This window comes from Tetranychus urticae, chromosome 1 (assembly GCF_039701765.1).
Source record: "Tetranychus urticae isolate SD_2017Ah chromosome 1, NJAU_TeUrti_SD_1.0, whole genome shotgun sequence".
NCBI classification, from domain to species: domain Eukaryota; kingdom Metazoa; phylum Arthropoda; class Arachnida; order Trombidiformes; family Tetranychidae; genus Tetranychus; species Tetranychus urticae.
Window position 1 is genome coordinate 11,384,025 of NC_142958.1, and position 17,909 is coordinate 11,401,933.

Consider the following 17,909-nt stretch of genomic DNA (forward strand, 5'->3'; position numbering starts at 1 on the left):
GTAGCAGAATAAAAATAGGTGTAGATTCAATAAATTTGATTTCTTTGTAAATAAAGTGTATGTTCACTGTTGATTTAATGTTTAACTGAATAGTTGTTGGTGATAAATTTATTTATAATGACAATTTATGTGAAGGATTTGAGCTTTGTCTACTTTATTAGACTAATCACTTTTAGGTGTAACGATGATAACTGTGTGTTGAGAACCAGCAGAAACAGATATTACATGATGCGTAGAAAGATTTTTTGATTCAACTAGAGTTGGTTCCCAAACGTCATCATCTCCTAGACCTAATGAAGTGCCACTCATTCCCCAAGAATAAAGATGACCTTTTTCGTTGACTGCAAATGAATTGATTGATCCAGTCGCTATACATTTAATGTTTTCTGTGTCGAGTTTCTCTATAAGTTTAGGTTCTTCTAAAGAATTATCTATTTCTCCATGTCCTAATCTTCCATATTCATGCCGGCCGCACGAATAAACTTTTCCAGTAGAATCTCTTACCAACATAAAATGTTGTCCTTGGCATATTTGTTCTACTTGACCATTTAATTTAGATAAGGAAGAAATTTGAATTGGAAAAGGGACTACTAAATCATCTTGATGAGTATTTGTTTGCGGTATTCCAAGCTGGGAATAGTTGTTGAGACCCCATGCATAAATATCACCATTCTTGGCACGGGCAAACGAAGAATACTGTCCAGCCCAGATTTGATCACATCTAATTGATTCATCATCAAATTTTACAATTGCAGGCTTAAGATAAATGTCTCTTTTGTTTTTGATCTCTTTCCATTCATTCTTTTCAAGTCTTCCTAATTGTCCTTGTTCACCTGATCCAATAGAATATACAACACCAGTGTCAGTTAATAATAAAATATGATCAATGCCTGATGCAAGGTCCACAAAATTTGTATCTGGTAATTCAATTCGAAGTGGTTGAAATTGTCCATCCAACGAATCAGAATCAGGTTTAATACCTATGTTTCCAGTGGAGTCCTGAAGCAAAAGTAAAAAACGGTTAAGACATTGGTATAATGATGAAATAAACAGAACTCACCTTGAAGTTACCCCAAATATAAATTTCTCCATGCGAAGTTAAAGCTGCAGAATGAGAATCACCGGCTGTCACTTTTTTAGCTTTGGATAAAAAAGGCACTTTGTTAGGTTCAGCTTCTAGATTACGTCCTTTTGGAGGGTTATCTGTTTTGCGCCCAAGAGCTCCTTCATCGTTACAACCCCAAGAGTAGATTTCACCGTTGGTGGTTATGCAAACATTGTGCATTCCTCCACACACTATTTGCGTCACTTTTTGTTTAATGCCTTCAACTAAAACCGGGCGTTTTTTGCTGAAGCCAGTCTTTTTTAATCCGAGTTCACCACAAAAGTCATCACCAAAAGTCATTACTAAACCACTCGTAACAACAGGTGTTTCTTCTATTTTAGCTTTCTTTGTTTTGTTTTCACTATCCTGTTCGGCTTTCCTTTTGTAGTTTTCCATGAATTCTTCAATTGGTAATGTCTCATCGAGATCAACATCATGGTCTTCAGTAATCTGTTTGGGTTTATCACGAACACGATCACGTGTTGCCTTACCTTTTGGCTTAGCAGGCTGAGGTTTTGGAGGATTTGCGTTTTTGGGCTTGGCGTTTCGCGATTTAGACCTCAAATTGTACATGATTACTAAACTTAAATATCGTAAACTAATTAAATAATTATAAAAAAGAGCGAGCGAAATTGACTTTGGAAACGGAAACTTGCACGTTTAGCTTTCCATAGGACTTTGCCCAAAGAGGAGCTCCTGTCGGTGACTCAGCAAACTAGTTTGAATAGTGCGCAAAATTTGAATTTGAATTTGAATCAAAGAGTAAAAGATTTTCTCTACTTTTAGATTTGAATGAAGTTGAATAAGTATAAAGAGGAATTTATTTATTACTTTTTCATTCTTAAGTTGCGAAGCCGACTTTTCTTCAGTGTAGCACTAAATTAGAAAACTCTTCATTTTATTATAAGCGATTTTTTATAATTTTCGTGCCTATTCTTTACTGGCTATTGCTGTGATTGTAATGCTATCCAGATGAATATGTATTGTTATAAACCGAATATGATTGAGCTGGGTAAACTGGTGATTAAATATGCACGAAAAGTATAATTTGATAGCCAATTCATCTCACAGACACCTTGAAGTATAGAGAAATTATTTCAGAACTATTTTTGAAAAGCCGAAAACGCATTATTCAAAATGCCCAAAATGAATATGAAAATTCATGAGAATATTTCCTCTCTTTGAGTTTGCTATGTAATCAAATATCTAATAAGCTAACAGAAGCAAACCAGTGACAAATCAATACCGGAAATAAATTTACAATTAAAGGAATATAAATAAATGAATTATTAACAATTCGAAGGAATGTGCATTGAAAAAAAGGAAAAAACCATCACATTAAAAGGACTTGATGTAAAAATGACATCGTTTGTTTGTTCGGAATGATGGTTTATCATCATTAAATTTTCAATGCTCAAATTTTAAAGCTCAGTATGCTCATGAGAATTACTTTGATTTTCTGGTCTGCAAAGAGCAGGAGTTTCGAATTCAAAGCGATATTCACATCTCGAAGGCTCACTTGTCGATAACAGAGCATTGTTAAGGCCACATTTAAGGTAAACTTCAACTGATCGAGCAGGACCATTCCAACACTGTACACCATTCTCATATCGCATTCTTGAATAACGATCTGAATCTCCTCCTGTCCAATCACCCCAAGTTCTGTAATAAAATAAAACAAATTAAAAATGTTATATAATTATTAAATTTGTTATAAATTGTGAAATGGCAGGAAAAGTAAAATAACTAACCCAAGATTGGTTTCACCTCCACCCGATTTCGATCTTTGAGTGGCTGTATTAAATGGACAGAATTTATAAATATATTCTCTATCACTGAATTCAAAACATTGACCGTGAAGAGTGGCAAACTCTCTTTCAGGACCGTAATCCATTTCCAAAGATGCTTCGATTTCTCTGATTTGATTATTTAGGCTTAAAAACTTGGATTCAGCGTCAGAATATTCCTGCTTGGCTTGTTTAGCTTTTTCAATGATTGTTAAAGTTTCAGCATCATATTCAGGAAGAGGTGCTTCTGTTACAGTTGTATCAGGTCGAGGTCTTTTAGGTGAATGATAAGGAGGACCATGATCCTCATCTTCTCCTTCTCCTTCTCCTTCTCCTTCCTAAAAAAGTTTAAAATAATGAGAATTTTTCACTCGAAATTGAAAGAGAAAATAAATTTCTCACCGCATTATTACTAGAATCTTCAACATCATCTTCGGTTTCACCATCAGATTCGTATGAGGGATGTTCTACTTCTACATCACCATCTGCATCTTGTTCAGATGGAGCTTGATCATTCTGGAGTGGTTCAGGCTATATGTTTGACATCATTATTGCAAGCAGATTAGTAGTCAGGAGTCAGAGTAACATATCGAAATTATTAGGAAAAACATTAGTTGATAGAATTAGAAACATTACATAATACAACATCATTTCTTTTCAGGCAGAATGGTGCGAAAAAGGAATATTAAACTCGAAAATATCGTGTTAGTTTAATGTGAAGTTGTCGGAAAGGAAGAATCGGTAATAGAAGAAACATATTCAAGTCTTCTGATATCATTCGCAAAATGACAAATTGACTTACCGTTTTATCTTTTAAGTAGAAAGGCTTCATAATAATCCAACCAGTCGTGGTGAATTCGTCAAGACTCATTTCTTCTTTCATGTGTAAGAAAAACTATGAGAAAACGAGAAAACAAATTTAAGTAAATGAAGCTAAAATTATTGTGAACCAAACACACCTTAGCCTCATCGGGATCAACTACTCCATCATTATTTTGATCAAATTTAATAAACTGTTGGACTTCTTGGTAACTTAAAATTCCATCGCTATTCCTATCCAATTCCTTGAATGCAGCTTCAGCCATTAACTTTTCTTTCTCTTCAATTTTAATCATTTCAGCTTCTTCCTGAGCTTTTCTTTGAGCATCGGCTTCTGCACGAAATTTATCCAGAGCTGCTTTCTCTTCTTCTTCTGCTTGTTTTTTAATTGCTTCTTTCTCTTTCTTCGTATTTTCAACTTTCTCCATTTCTTTTCTGAACTCTTCTAGTCTCCTCTCATCTTCTTCTGCTTTGCTTTTCGCATCTTTGATTAGGTTTAATCTAATTTTTGACCCTTCACTGAAAAGTTCTTTTAATCGTCGGGCAGCTTCCAAAGCTTCTTTTCCCAGTTCACTACAGTTGTCAACACAATTAATGGTACTATTATATTCATCACTTCCATCACAGCAATCTGTATGAATTTAAAAAGCAAAAATATTTAAAAATATTAGATTAATTAATTGAATTTTTAGAGAAGACAAAGAACCCGATTATTTATGTAACATACCGCAGATTCCATCGTTAACACGTGATGATGGGATATCCCAAGTTTGATAACCTAAATTTGAACAATGAAATACACCATTTGGACATGCTGGCGTACCTGGTTCATCAGATCCATCGGCACAATCACAGTAATCATCATTGACAAATACAAAAGGTATTTTGAGAGAACCGTCAAGACAATTGAAGTCTTTACTTGGATCATAAAATATTTTTTCTAGAATGGTGAAAATTGAAAAGAAAAGCAGAATAATTAATTAATAAATGCACATTGAAAAAGTTATCAATCGTATGATTAATCGAAATTTGTTGTTTGACATCATTTATCTAAGACACCTCAGAGAAAATTATCAAAATTAGGAATCATCATCAATGTTAACTTACTTTGCAAAGCAACTCCTCTTGGTCGCAATACCTGAGTTGCACTTGACCAATTCCAGGTTACGGTGAAACATAATAAACTCACCAAATAACCAGTTAATAACATGATTAAAGCTTCTAAATGAGCGAAACAATAAATATGAAAAAAGTCTATCAAAACTTTAATTAATCTTACAAACGTTGATGCTCTAAAGAAAAGACAAATCACCAAAGAAACCTTTGGATCACAGCGGAGAGCTTGTTTCTATGACAACTAAGCGCAATCATTTAAATCCTCCAAATTAAATTTCAACTATTGATTGTCCGTTTTCATGAATGATATCAGTATAGTTCATAAATTAATAACTTCATCAGGTTCAGATCAATAAATGAAACACAAATTAAACCTTTACATATTTTATTACATTAATCTTTGATTTAATTTTACCAACATAATTCAATGATTTTAAGAAAAATAGTATTATGTGAAATTATATGGTAAATCATTTTTAACAATTTAACATATCGTACCAACAATATTTCTTGATTTGATATAATTCCAAGGTTTTCATAATCATTTTTTCTTTGTACCTTTCTTTGTTTTCTGTTTTTTTATGTGTTTAGGAACTTTATTTTCCCGTTTCTCCTGTTTAGCCAGTTTTGCAATTCGTTTACGTAGCTGAATACAAGAAAATAAACACGGATTAAATATCAAGAATTCACGAATATTTCGAAGAAAATTATATTTACCTTTCTACTAGCAGGTGATTCATCACGAGGTCTTGCTTGAGAAACCTTTTTCATCTTTTTACAATCCCTATTGTCCATTTCATTTTCGGAGGATAAGTTGGATCCAGATTCAGAATCCATGTCAGAATCAGAGTCGGAATCGGAGTCAGCCTGATGTTTATTTATTTTAATGTCTTTGTATAGCTGAGCTTCTACATTTTCTTCTGGATTAAAAACATCTCTTTCTGGGTCAAAGACTTGATCTAATCTTTGTGGAATAAAAGATTCCTTGAAAACTTCGTCAGATTTTTCTCTTTCCACAAGTTGATCTGTAGTAAGATTTTCAATAGTTTTTAGTGAGCGGTTTAGATTTTCTTCAATATCATCACTATCAGGATCAGGATTGATAACAAAATCAAAAATTTCACGAATGGTGAAAGTTGTAACTCCTTTTTTTCTAAAAAAAGCATTTACATTAGAAATGTCGTTTCTAAGAAATTCAAAAGCCATGGGATGATTAGATTCAACAGCTTGTGAAACATCAATAAGAACTAGTTTTTTGTTGAAAACCATGAGGTTAAATTCACTCAAATCTGCGTGGATTAATTTACATTTCCTAAAAATATTTCGCATTATAAAGATGCAATCCAAATAGAGTTGTCGAGCAGTTGAACCGATATGGGCATCTTTAAGAAGTGGAGCTGGTAAACCGTTTTCTCCAATAAAACTCATTACAATAACATTACTTTTCAATATAAATGGCTGGGGACAATTGATTCCAGCATGATATAGTCTGGTTAAATTTCGCATTTCTTTTTCTGCCCAAGTAGCAACCATTTTTCTCCTGTTGGAGCCACAATATCCATGACGAAATCTGAATTCACCAGAGACGTATTTTTCTCTATTTCCGAAATCTAAAATAGATGTTTTGAAAACTTTAATGGCTTTTTCACTACCATTGTAACAAGTGGCATGGTAAACATTTGCTTCTTTTCCAGTAGAGATACACCCATTGAAACTTTCGAAAATTTTTGAGTTTAATAATTTAAATATAATCAATCTTGTTTTTGGGTCCAGCACTTTTTCACAAGTAGCACGATCGGACTTATCTTTTACATGAGAGGATCCGTGTCCAGATAATGTGTGTAGGTGATCAAAAAGGTGATCAAACTTGATTTCCTGGTCCATTTTAAAGATAACTACCAAATATTAATAAAACAAGAGAGATCACGCAAACAAAATTTTAAGGTTGACTTTAATAGCAGAAACTTTCACGATTTAGACCTTAAATTTCACATGATTATTAAACTGCAAAATTGCACGTTTAGCTTTCCATAGGACTTTGCTCAAAGAGAAGCTCCTGTCGGTGACTCAGCAAACTAGTTTGAATAGTGCGCAAAATTTGAATTTGAATTTGAATGAAGTTAAATATTAAGTATAATAAGTATTAAGAGGAATTTATTGATTAATTACTTTACTTAATTTTTGTGACTAATCTTTACTGGCTATTGCTGTGATTGTAATGCTATCCAGATCATTATGTATTGTTATTGTATTGTTATAAACCGAATATGATTGAGCTTGGTAAACTTGTGATTAAATATGCACGAAAAGTATAATTTGATAGCCAATTCATCTCACAGACACCTTGAAGTATAGAGAAATTATTTCAGAACTATTTTTGAAAAGCCGAAAACGCATTATTCAAAATGCCCAAAATGAATATGAAAATTCATGAGAATATTTCCTCTCTTTGAGTTTGCTATGTAATCAAATATCTAATAAGCTAACAGAAGCAAACCAGTGACAAATCAATACCGGAAATAAATTTACAATTAAAGGAATATAAATAAATGAATTATTAACAATTCGAAGGAATGTGCATTGAAAAAAAGGAAAAAACCATCACATTAAAAGGACTTGATGTAAAAATGACATCGTTTGTTTGTTCGGAATGATGGTTTATCATCATTAAATTTTCAATGCTCAAATTTTAAAGCTCAGTATGCTCATGAGAATTACTTTGATTTTCTGGTCTGCAAAGAGCAGGAGTTTCGAATTCAAAGCGATATTCACATCTCGAAGGCTCACTTGTCGATAACAGAGCATTGTTAAGGCCACATTTAAGGTAAACTTCAACTGATCGAGCAGGACCATTCCAACACTGTACACCATTCTCATATCGCATTCTTGAATAACGATCTGAATCTCCTCCTGTCCAATCACCCCAAGTTCTGTAATAAAATAAAACAAATTAAAAATGTTATATAATTATTACATTTGTTATAAATTGTGAAACGGTAGAGAAAGTAAAATAGTACCATGTGGAAAAATATATTAAATCATTTTTAACAATTTGATAAATCGTTATTTCCAACAATATTTCTCGCTTTGATTTAATTTCATGATTCTCATTATCATTTTTTCTTTGGACCTTTTTTTGTCTTCTGTTTTTTTAGACATTTAGGAACTTTATTTTCCCGTTTCTCCTGTTTAGCCAGTTTTGCGATACGTTTACGTAGCTGAATACAAGAAAATAAATATGAATTAAATATCAAGAATTCAAGAATATTTCGAAGAAAATTATATTTACCTTTCTACTAGCAGGTGATTCATCACGAGGTCTTGCTTGAGAAACCTTTTTCATTTTTTTACAATCCCTATTGTACATTTCATTTTCGGAGGATGAGTTAGGTCCAGAATCAGAATCGGATTCGGAGTCAGCCTGATGTATATTTATTTTAATTTCTTTATACAGCTGAGCTTCCACATTTGCTTCTGGATTAAAAACATCTCTTTCTGGGTCATAGACTTGATCTAATCTTTGTGGAATAAAAGATTCCTTAAAAACATCGTTAGATTTTTCTCTTTCCACAAGTTGATCTGTAGTAAGATTTTCAATAGTTTTTAGTGAGCGGTTTAGATTTTCTTCAATATCATCACTATCAGGATCAGGATTGATAACAAAATCAAAAATTTCACGAATGGTGAAAGTTGTAACTCCTTTTTTTCTAAAAAAAGCATTTACATTAGAAATGTCGTTTCTAAGAAATTCAAAAGCCATGGGATGATTAGATTCAACAGCTTGTGAAACATCAATAAGAACTAGTTTTTTGTTGAAAACCATGAGGTTAAATTCACTCAAATCTGCGTGGATTAATTTACATTTCCTAAAAATCTTTTGCATTATTAAGATGCAATCCAAATAGAGTTGTCGAGCAGTTGAACCGATATGGGCATCTTTAAGAAGTGGAGCTGGTATACCGTTTTCCCCAATAAAACTCATCACGATAATATTACTTTTCAATATAAATGGCTGGGGACAATTGATTCCAGCATGATACATTCTGGTCAAATTTCTCATCTCTTTTTCTGCCCAAGTAGCAACCATTTTTCTCCTGTTGGAGCCACAATATCCATGACGAAATCTGAATTCACCAGAGACGTATTTTTCTCTATTTCCGAAATCTAATATGGAGGTTTTGAAAACTTTAATCGCCTTTTCACTACCATTACAGCAAGTGGCATGGTAAACATTTGCTTCTTTTCCAGTGGAAATACACCCATTGAAGAACTCGAAAATTTTTGAGTTTAATAATTTGAATATAATTAATCTTGTTTTTTTATCCAACACTTTTTCAACAGTAGCACGATCGGATTTATCTTTTACATGAGAGGATCCGTGTCCAGATAATGTGTGTAGGTGGTCAAAAACGTGATAAAACATTTCCTGGTCCATTTTAACAAAACAAAAATTAAGAAAACAAGATCAAATTAAACAAAATTGCAAGGCTGACTTTAATAACAGAAACTTGGCGCAAAAAGCGGCTCCTGTCGGTGGTTCAGCTAAACTGGTTTAAATAACCCGCAAAATTTGAATGAAGAGGAATTTATGAATTTAGGTTATGCTCAGAGAAAAGCTCAGGAAGAAGCTGAGATGATTAAAATTGAAGAGAAAGAAAAGTTAATGGCTGAAGCTGCATTCAAGGAATTAGATAAGAATAGCGATGGAATTTTAAGTTACCAAGAAGTCCAACAATTTATTAAATTTGACCAAAATAATGATGGAGTAGTTGATCCCGATGAGGCTAAGGTGTGTTCTATTCACTATAATTTTAGCTTCATTTACTTAAATTTGTTTTCTCGTTTTATCATAGTTTTTCTTACACATGAAAGAAGAAATGAGTCTTGACGAATTCACGACTATTAATATGCTAATCTAAATCCTGACTATTAATCTGACTGCGATAATGATGTCTAACAGATGCACCTCTTCCTGAATACGATGCTCAGACTTTAGTTATCATTGAAAAGACTAAACAAGCCAAGCAGAAATATTCAGTCGTTTAATCCAAATTTTAAGCCTAGATAATCAAATCAGAGAAATCGAAGCATCTTCGGACAATCGAACCAAAGAATGTAAATAATCGTTTCTCTCATGTCCATCAGCAAGTATCATTAATATATTGAAGGCTTTTCTTGTTCATTCGATTCGTCTATAAAATGAGAAGCTATTTGCAAGAAAGTAAAATGGAAAGTCAGATGATAATGATAATGATGATGAGTATGAGAATAGAGTGTAATAAGAAGCAAAATGTTAAATAAAAGATTATTTTATGGATTGAATGTGCTGATTCACAATTCAAGTCAGAGTTTTCATGAAATGAAAAAAAAGTAAAAAGGAAAAGCTCAAACAACAGAGTTTGCTTTCACCAAATTTCATTCTCATTCTTATTCCTTTTATCCATTCTTTATACATATTCCTATTCAATCCACATCATCCTCCTCCTTATCATCATTATCAGCATTGGTAAAGCCAATGACAAAAAGAAGATAAAATGAGTAGAAAAAAAAGGAAAATAAGTTTCATGGAATTGACATTAAAATGATTCGAAAGTCTGATGAATGATCTTGAAGAAGTTGAAAATCTGTAGACAAAGAATGATGAAGATGAGGAAGATAAGAAAGAAAATTGAATTCCATGTAAAGTTCATTTCAATTCTTTCCTACGATCATTACATTTCCAATGCTAAAGGCAAAACCCAATTGGTTAACTTAAATTCAGATTTCAATTCCTTTGAAAGATCAATTAAACGATCAAATTTATTCCTTAAAACCCTGAAAATGAGCAAAACTTCATTTATATTTAATAACAAAACAAAGTTAAAGCAAAAGAAGTTGAAAAAAAGTAAAAAAAAAGGTTATTACATTAAAATCGGAAGTTTAAAACAAAATGAAATGCTCGGAGCAATCAAACAAAAAATACATTTATTTATAAAATAATGAACAGCAAAAAGACAAAATTGAATTTCATTTTATCAGATTGACATTAAAATCTAACTTTAAATTGAAAATAATAAGACAGAAAGAGTTGGAAGAAAAGGATGAAAAGAGAAGAAAAAATTTATTCTAATAACATTTTTCCTTTTCCATAATAATATTGATGTTATGAGTTTCCAATCATGATTAAGATAAACTGTTCACGCAAGTTTACACACAAAATTTTGGTTCCTATTCTGAGCCTATAAGTTGCCTGGAAAGCAAGTATAGACAAGTTGAACAGCCAAGGAAACAATTCAAGTTACAATTTAAATTGTTCATCAAATTTCAATTAAACAACAGAAGACCATCAAAACTTAATTCAATGAAAACCCCAAACCCGTTTGAACCCAATCCCAACATTAAAGTTGAAAAATGAAACAATCCAAAGCAAAGAATCCAAATCGCAATCAAATATCCAAAATATCAAACGAAAAATTAACAATCAAGATTCAAATTCTCGAAAAAAATCATCATTAATCAGATGCAACAATAATTGCAATTGAATCGATAATCAAAAATAGCAATAAAATCGAGTTCCAATTTAAATCGTAACTCAAAGTTAACCAAAATCGCAATTAAAATCTGTAAAATTACAATCAAAACATGAAAAGAAAATCGAGATTCTGGAGAAATTATTAAACGCAATTAATTAATCAACAGATGAAATGAATAATTGCAATTTAATCGATTAAACTTTTTGGGTTAAATTGGGTTTCAATTAAAAATGTTAAACATGAGAAGAAGGAGTTAAATGATTGAATTGAATGAAACCGCAAATTAACTGTTTGCTCATTGTTAATTGATTAAAGTTTAATTGAGTGAAAAGATTGACTTGTTTGATTACATTGTTATAATGATAATTTGCTTTGTCTGTCTCAATTACAGTTTAATAGTTAATCCAAAGTTAACAAAGTAACAAAAGTGTGTAAAGTGAAGAGTAAAAAAAAGCTGAAAGTTGACTTAATGAACAAATTAATCAACTCATCTTGAACAAGATAATTGAAATTGGGTGAGGAAAGGAGTGAGGAAGGTTTAGTGAGAAGAAGATGAAGAAAAGTATTCAATGTTAATGTGATTCTATTAACATGAATTAAGTTGAACAAGAAGCACAAGAAAAAAAAGGTCGATTAATTTAACCAGTTTTTTTCCTTGCTTTACTCCAATAAACTCATTTTTATTCATAATAAACATAGACAAAGAAACGCGATTCATCTCATTCATAACAACATTAACAACTCTTTTTTCATTCCTCATCATCATTATCATCATTTTCATCATCTTTTCCCTTTCCTAATATTAGAGCCTAGAGATTTCATTGTTCACTGAATTTCTCTCTTTTCTCTCATTCTTTCCTTGATTGCCTGTGTCATAATTATTTACATGTAAAGCCTATTCTTTCAATTCTCACTATTGCATCCTCCTTCATCCTCATCTTGAAACAGCCAATTACATGGCAATCAAACTGCATAATCATCTTCATCATAATTTAAACATTACACTAAACCACAATCATTACCATGTTAACAAACCTTGTTTCAGAATTTTTTTCATTTTTCTTTTTTTCTCCTTTTTTTTAATGTGCATTATTAACCTTTTAATATTTCAAACTTCATTTACTTTTATTGTTTCCACTGTTTAACAAGTGACAAGTAATTGTTACCTTTTCAGTAACCGCTCCATTAACACAATTAACATTGTAATCAGTTAATGTTTCAATTTTGACATTTAATTAAAGTCAATTCTGTCAGGCGAAATGTGGAAAGGTCCAATTTTTTGGGTTCTTTTTGTGTGTTGATAACAAAAATGAGATGAGGAACAAGATCTATAACTTTTGATGGAAAGAGATGAAAATGGTTGAGATGATCATCTTCTTCCTTGAGTCTCTTGAGATGAAAAGGGAAGATAAAGGATTGACTGGAATCTTGCCAGAAATGAGATTCAACTTCAATAAATATGGTCACAGAAGATGAAAGGAAAACTTATTGATTATTCATCTTGATGTTAACGGATGTTTCAGTTTTGCTCATCATTCAAACATCATAACAACATTAAACAGTTGAACATTTGTTCAGTGGAATGAACTATTGAAGGGAAGAAATGGGATGAAAGGAGGAAGAAGAAGAAGGATGATGATGATGGCGATGGGAAGAAACTCCCCAGAAAAAAAGGAAAATATTGTTATAGAATGTTTGGTAAACATGATAACATGGTAAAGGATCATTGATTATCAATTCAATTTATGCATATTTGTGTAATCATAATGTTCTGCCAACCATATTTTACTATAAAACATGATAATGTACAATAACTTTCAATCAATTCTTCAAGTTATCATTTTCTTTTCGTATTTTCCTTCCAATAAATAATGAAAATGGTTAAAACGATTAAAACTAAACAAAATTGAACCAAAAGAAGAATTGAAATGTTCTGAGAATTGAAAATCAAAGTAAAATTGGAATGAAAACGATTAAAGAACAAGAAAAGATTGAAATGTGAGATTTGCTGGAAAATCAAAGTAAATTGAAATGAGAAAAGTAATGAAACTGATGAAACTGGAATTGGAGGAAATTCATCTTTTTGTGAATTTAAAGTAAAGCTTAAAAGATATTAGAATTGAAATGAAGTTCACTTCAATGATAAATAATACCAAATCGATAAAATTTACTCCATTCTATTGGTCGATGATCGCAATGAGAAAAGATGAACAAGAGGATAAAAAAGAAGAAGAAGATGGAAGAAGAAGATGAAGAGTAAACTTTGCGTTCTATAATATGATGATGATAAAGTAATGACATGTTACTGTTGAATAATAAGAGTTGTCATGTTTACTGAGTTTATATTTACTCGGAAGATGAAGATGAAAATGATGTTGGAAAATTGAGAATTGTCTATAAACTCTGGAAAAGCAATTTATATGATGATAACGATAATGATAACAAAGGTTCAATATGATAATAAGAATGAACAAGAATTATTATCATCAGATAATCAGTTTGTTATATAAAAAAAAGAAGAAGATAAAGCTGAAAAAATGATGAGAATAAAGATGAAAAAAAACAATAATCTGTTGAGTTAACAAGAGCAAAGAAAATGTTTGATGCAAAAGGATGAATTGTGATGAAAAGGTTTGTTTGGAAAGAAGAAGACGAAAAATTGAACAAATTCTGAGATATATTCATGTATTTTTTTTGTAAGCAAAGGCAGAAACAAATGAACCCTTTGCAAAGGATCCATTAATATTCACATCTTCATCAAGTTTCCATATCTTTGGCGAGCAACAAACAGTAACATCATCAATCGATATTATCATCAATATCAAAGTCGAGACTGACTTTGCGCCATTTTACTCGCTCTTGTTTACTAACTTTATCATCATTCAAGCTCGACACCAAAAAGGGTTATAAAAGGCAAAAGGGTTGGGCTTGTTATTTAACCAGAAAAAGGCTCAACTCCATGGCAACGGTGAACAACCGGTTCTCTTTATTATTTCACTTCTCAATATTCAGCCTCAAATTTATTTTATTTTTGTTTTTCTTCACCATTCTTTCCACTCTGTGTATTTCATGAACAACATCATGTAACAACTCTCACCATCTTTTCCATTATTCAATTTCTATTCACTTTTCAATGTATCAACATTCATTCAACTGTTCATGTTTGTGTTACATAAAGCAATCTAAAGAAGAAACAATTTCCAGTCAATTGTGATCAATCGGAATTATCTGGTTGTAATTGGTGAGTAAAACATTTTCAACTTACCTTTTTATTTTTGCATTTCTTTTTCATGGAAAATCCAATGTCACTGATCAACATTCATTTCATTTCACTGATGACTTTTCACTGAATAATTTTGCAAATTATTTGGTTCCTTTGATCATTTTTGGATGAAAATTTGATGTTGCATTAAAATATGATTTTGATGGTTTCATGATTATCCAACTGTTGATGCGAGTTGATGTTTTGTCTTTTCCTGTCTCTTTGCATGGAAAAGATTGTAAGCACAAACAATCGATTTTCACCTTTAATTTGGTAATTAATTCAAACTAAATTGAGATGAAATTAACCAATCTCAATGGAACCATTTGTAGATAAAAATTGCTGCCAAAAAAAACTATAGTTTTGAATGTTTGAGGTTTGCGCTTGCGTCGGTTCAACTATCCATTTACAGGTAATCGCTTTAATCTTATAGAGGTTTGTATCAATTGTTACGCTTAATTCAGTCAAATTCAATTGTTGGATTAATTTCAAGCCATTTGACTAATCTTAATCAATCCCATCCATTTGATGGTAAACATTTCAATGTTTGAAAAACAATCGCAAAAGCAAATGCCAACAACTGAAAACATGAAACTCGGAACCAGAAAAAAACGAGAAAAAAATTTCAAAAGTTTTCTCAATTTTCTGACCAACCAGAGGTTTGACCAAAACTCGCAAATTCATCATTTAACTTTGAGAAGAAATCTAAAAAAGGAAAAAAATGGATGTTAACTCACCCAGAAAGTGAATAAAAAGTCAAGATGTTGTACAAGAAGGAACCACAGAATGAACTTTAAATGATGTCTAACAATTGACAAACAATCAATCAAACAATTTAAACTGTAAAGGTAAAAGAAGGTGAAAACTGAAGGAAAAAAGTAGATGAATGATCAAGTTGAAGATGGCGAGCAACTTTCAATCTTTATTCAACTTTCCTTTCAACTCTTTCCTAGCCTTAACCCAATAACCATTTGTTGTCATTTGATGTCGAGTTGCCTGGTTAATCAAAACGATGGGACAAAAATTTCGATTGAATCATTCATTTTATTAGATGACAACAACCGGATACAGTTTGACACACATATAAGTCAAGGATAAGATGAAGGAACCGCTAACTTAAGATCACTTTGTGTGCCAACAGAATGTAGATTAAGGTGTTTTCCAGTTTTCCCTTTACATTTCCCTTTGTTACCTTTTCTTTTCCATTTCTCGATCCCTTTACCTGTCTTTTTACCTCTTCATCTTTCCTCTCATCATTATCATCTTTAGGCCATTCAGCATTTAAATAAATGGTGAAAAGAACCGTTTAGAATGGCCAATCCTCAACTCTTTTCATTTTTAATGTTGATCGAGGCGACATTTAATTTCCTCTATTCAATTATATAAATCACTTTACAAATGAAAATTGGAAAAAGATAATTGAAAATGAACGGAAATGACGATCAAGGAAAAAAAGGGTGAAAATGTTTCCATGAATTTATTCCTGAGTGGAAATGATAAAAGAATGCAAATGAAACTATTAACTCTGTTATTACATTTGAAACTTTCACTCAATTAATTAGATTGAGGAAAAGAGAGAGAAGAGAAAAGAGAAAAAAATGAATAAATTTTCCAGGTAAATGAGAATAATATTATTCTCTATTTAACAATGTATAAGGAAAATGTTACCAAATTTATCTCGATTATTTAATTTTATTAGGTTATTTGGATTTAATTTGAAAAATGAGCTGAGATGGTTGAGATTAGAGGTGAACTTTGGTTAAGGTAGAAGCAGGGAAAAGGTTAAATTGGTTATGGATTTAAGGGACTTCAAGATTAATATCAAGATATTTCATGGTAATGGTTGTAATACAATTAAAGGAGCAAAATGTAATATCGAAAAGAAGCGGTATTAGATTTCCTTTTCCTTTGGTAAGGGAATCAAAGTAACTGTTCATTTGTGACTTTACATCAAAAGGTATGAAGGGTAAAGGTAATGCGAAAGTGTATAACATAAGGTGACCTCATTTTCACTTTTTAGGGAAGGAAAGGAGAATGTGAAGAGAGAGAGATTGGTGGGGATGAGGAAGACAGGTAAAGGTAGAGAAGAAGAAGAAGAAGGGAAAAGAGATGAGAAAACACCTTAAGACTTGTGTTTTCGTTTGTTAGGTAAAGGCATCTTGGGTTAGCGGTTCCTTCATCATCATCTTATCCTTGACTCTTTGGTTTAATATGTATGTCAAACTGTATCCGGTCGTGTTTGGCATTTGTCATTTGTAAATGAATGATTCAAGAGAGAAGATGATTTTGAAGGTAAAAAAAGAAAGAGTTTGAGATGAGTTGAGATCGTTTTTTTGTGACTCTCTTTGTGCTCATCGGTACTATCAGTCAATCAATTGTGTGACAAGGAAAAGGATTGGTGCATTTATTCATCGGCATTCATCCTTCATTCCCATATTGATCCAGTTGACAAAATGTCTGGAAAGGTTTGCGTTTTAATTGAAAATTAAAGTCAATCCAATGTTTCTGCTTTTCTCATTTTTTAACTTTTCTTTCAAAATCGAAAGGTTAATCGAAACATTAAGTTTCTCATTAAAACTGGTTCGATCTTTTTTTTAAATGCATCTTTCCATTCGACAATTTTACTTCGAATGATGTCAATGATGGCGATTATTGAGACAAGAGTTAAAAATGAACTTTTAGACTGATTCTGTTCTGAAAATTATCATTTGCTTAGCAAAGTTAATTTCAAAAAGTCTAACCTTTTTTGCGATTTTGTTCACTTTTTAGTATTGCCGTTGTCAAGTCTAGAGTAACTTTTGTTTGGAGTCATTTAATGTTATAGTATAGAGCATATGAATTGCATTTGGTTCAGTCAAGCTTGACGATCTCAGAATAATTATCTGACTTATGAATATCAATTGAAACTTTTTGAAAATCGATTTTTCCATTTTAGCTTAGTTTTTGCTGTTGCAAGTTTTGATTGAAACACTTTAGTCTATAATAATTGCTTGATGTTGATTTGTGGTAATCAGTGTTTCAGTTATTCAGTTAATTGCTCAATTAACTTGAGTTTATTATTTTTTCTCTTCTCTTTTATTCTTCTTCCATTTTCATTCACTTTAAACTTTTCCGTTTCTCAGGTTGATTATTGTAAGATTGGAGTTGATTGTGGCCTTGAATAGAGTTTTAAGATTATGATCGAAGTTGGGAATTAATAATCAAGGAAATAAAGGATTAGCAGAGGAATAAAGGATAAGACTAAATATCAATGGAATATTATTCCAATGAAAATGATGTTTAGGAAGAGAAGAAGAAGAAAAGATGAA

General features: G+C 31.5%; 3 protein-coding genes and 1 long non-coding RNA gene across 4 annotated transcripts; 1 reads left to right on the plus strand and 3 right to left on the minus strand.

Annotated features, from left to right (window-relative positions):
* Positions 1-51: 51 nt before the first annotated feature.
* Positions 52-4,995, minus strand: LOC107361407 (uncharacterized). Its single transcript, XM_015928234.3, has 9 exons — positions 4,819-4,995; positions 4,439-4,651; positions 3,852-4,342; positions 3,695-3,787; positions 3,295-3,423; positions 2,857-3,230; positions 2,532-2,767; positions 1,061-1,767; positions 52-999 (listed from the first exon to the last, which is right to left on the minus strand). Exons 1-9 carry the CDS (start codon positions 4,919-4,921, stop codon positions 163-165), a joined length of 3,183 nt encoding a protein of 1,060 aa, XP_015783720.2. The 5' UTR covers positions 4,922-4,995; the 3' UTR covers positions 52-162.
* Positions 4,996-5,195: 200 nt separating this feature from the next.
* Positions 5,196-6,860, minus strand: LOC107361364 (serine/threonine-protein kinase RIO1). The gene is made up of 2 exons (XM_015928183.3): positions 5,545-6,860; positions 5,196-5,473 (listed from the first exon to the last, which is right to left on the minus strand). Exons 1-2 carry the CDS (start codon positions 6,709-6,711, stop codon positions 5,369-5,371), a joined length of 1,272 nt encoding a protein of 423 aa, XP_015783669.2. The 5' UTR covers positions 6,712-6,860; the 3' UTR covers positions 5,196-5,368.
* A 507-nt stretch (positions 6,861-7,367) lies between these two features.
* Positions 7,368-9,322, minus strand: LOC107361365 (serine/threonine-protein kinase RIO1-like). The gene is made up of 3 exons (XM_015928184.3): positions 8,117-9,322; positions 7,845-8,045; positions 7,368-7,757 (listed from the first exon to the last, which is right to left on the minus strand). The coding sequence occupies exons 1-2, from the start codon at positions 9,260-9,262 to the stop codon at positions 7,941-7,943; spliced, it is 1,251 nt and encodes a 416-aa protein (XP_015783670.2). The 5' UTR covers positions 9,263-9,322; the 3' UTR covers positions 7,368-7,757; positions 7,845-7,940.
* A 78-nt stretch (positions 9,323-9,400) lies between these two features.
* Positions 9,401-9,746, plus strand: LOC149094575 (uncharacterized). Its single transcript, XR_016201002.1, has 2 exons — positions 9,401-9,616; positions 9,681-9,746. It is a non-coding gene; the product is annotated as an uncharacterized LOC149094575 (long non-coding RNA).
* Positions 9,747-17,909: the final 8,163 nt, after the last annotated feature.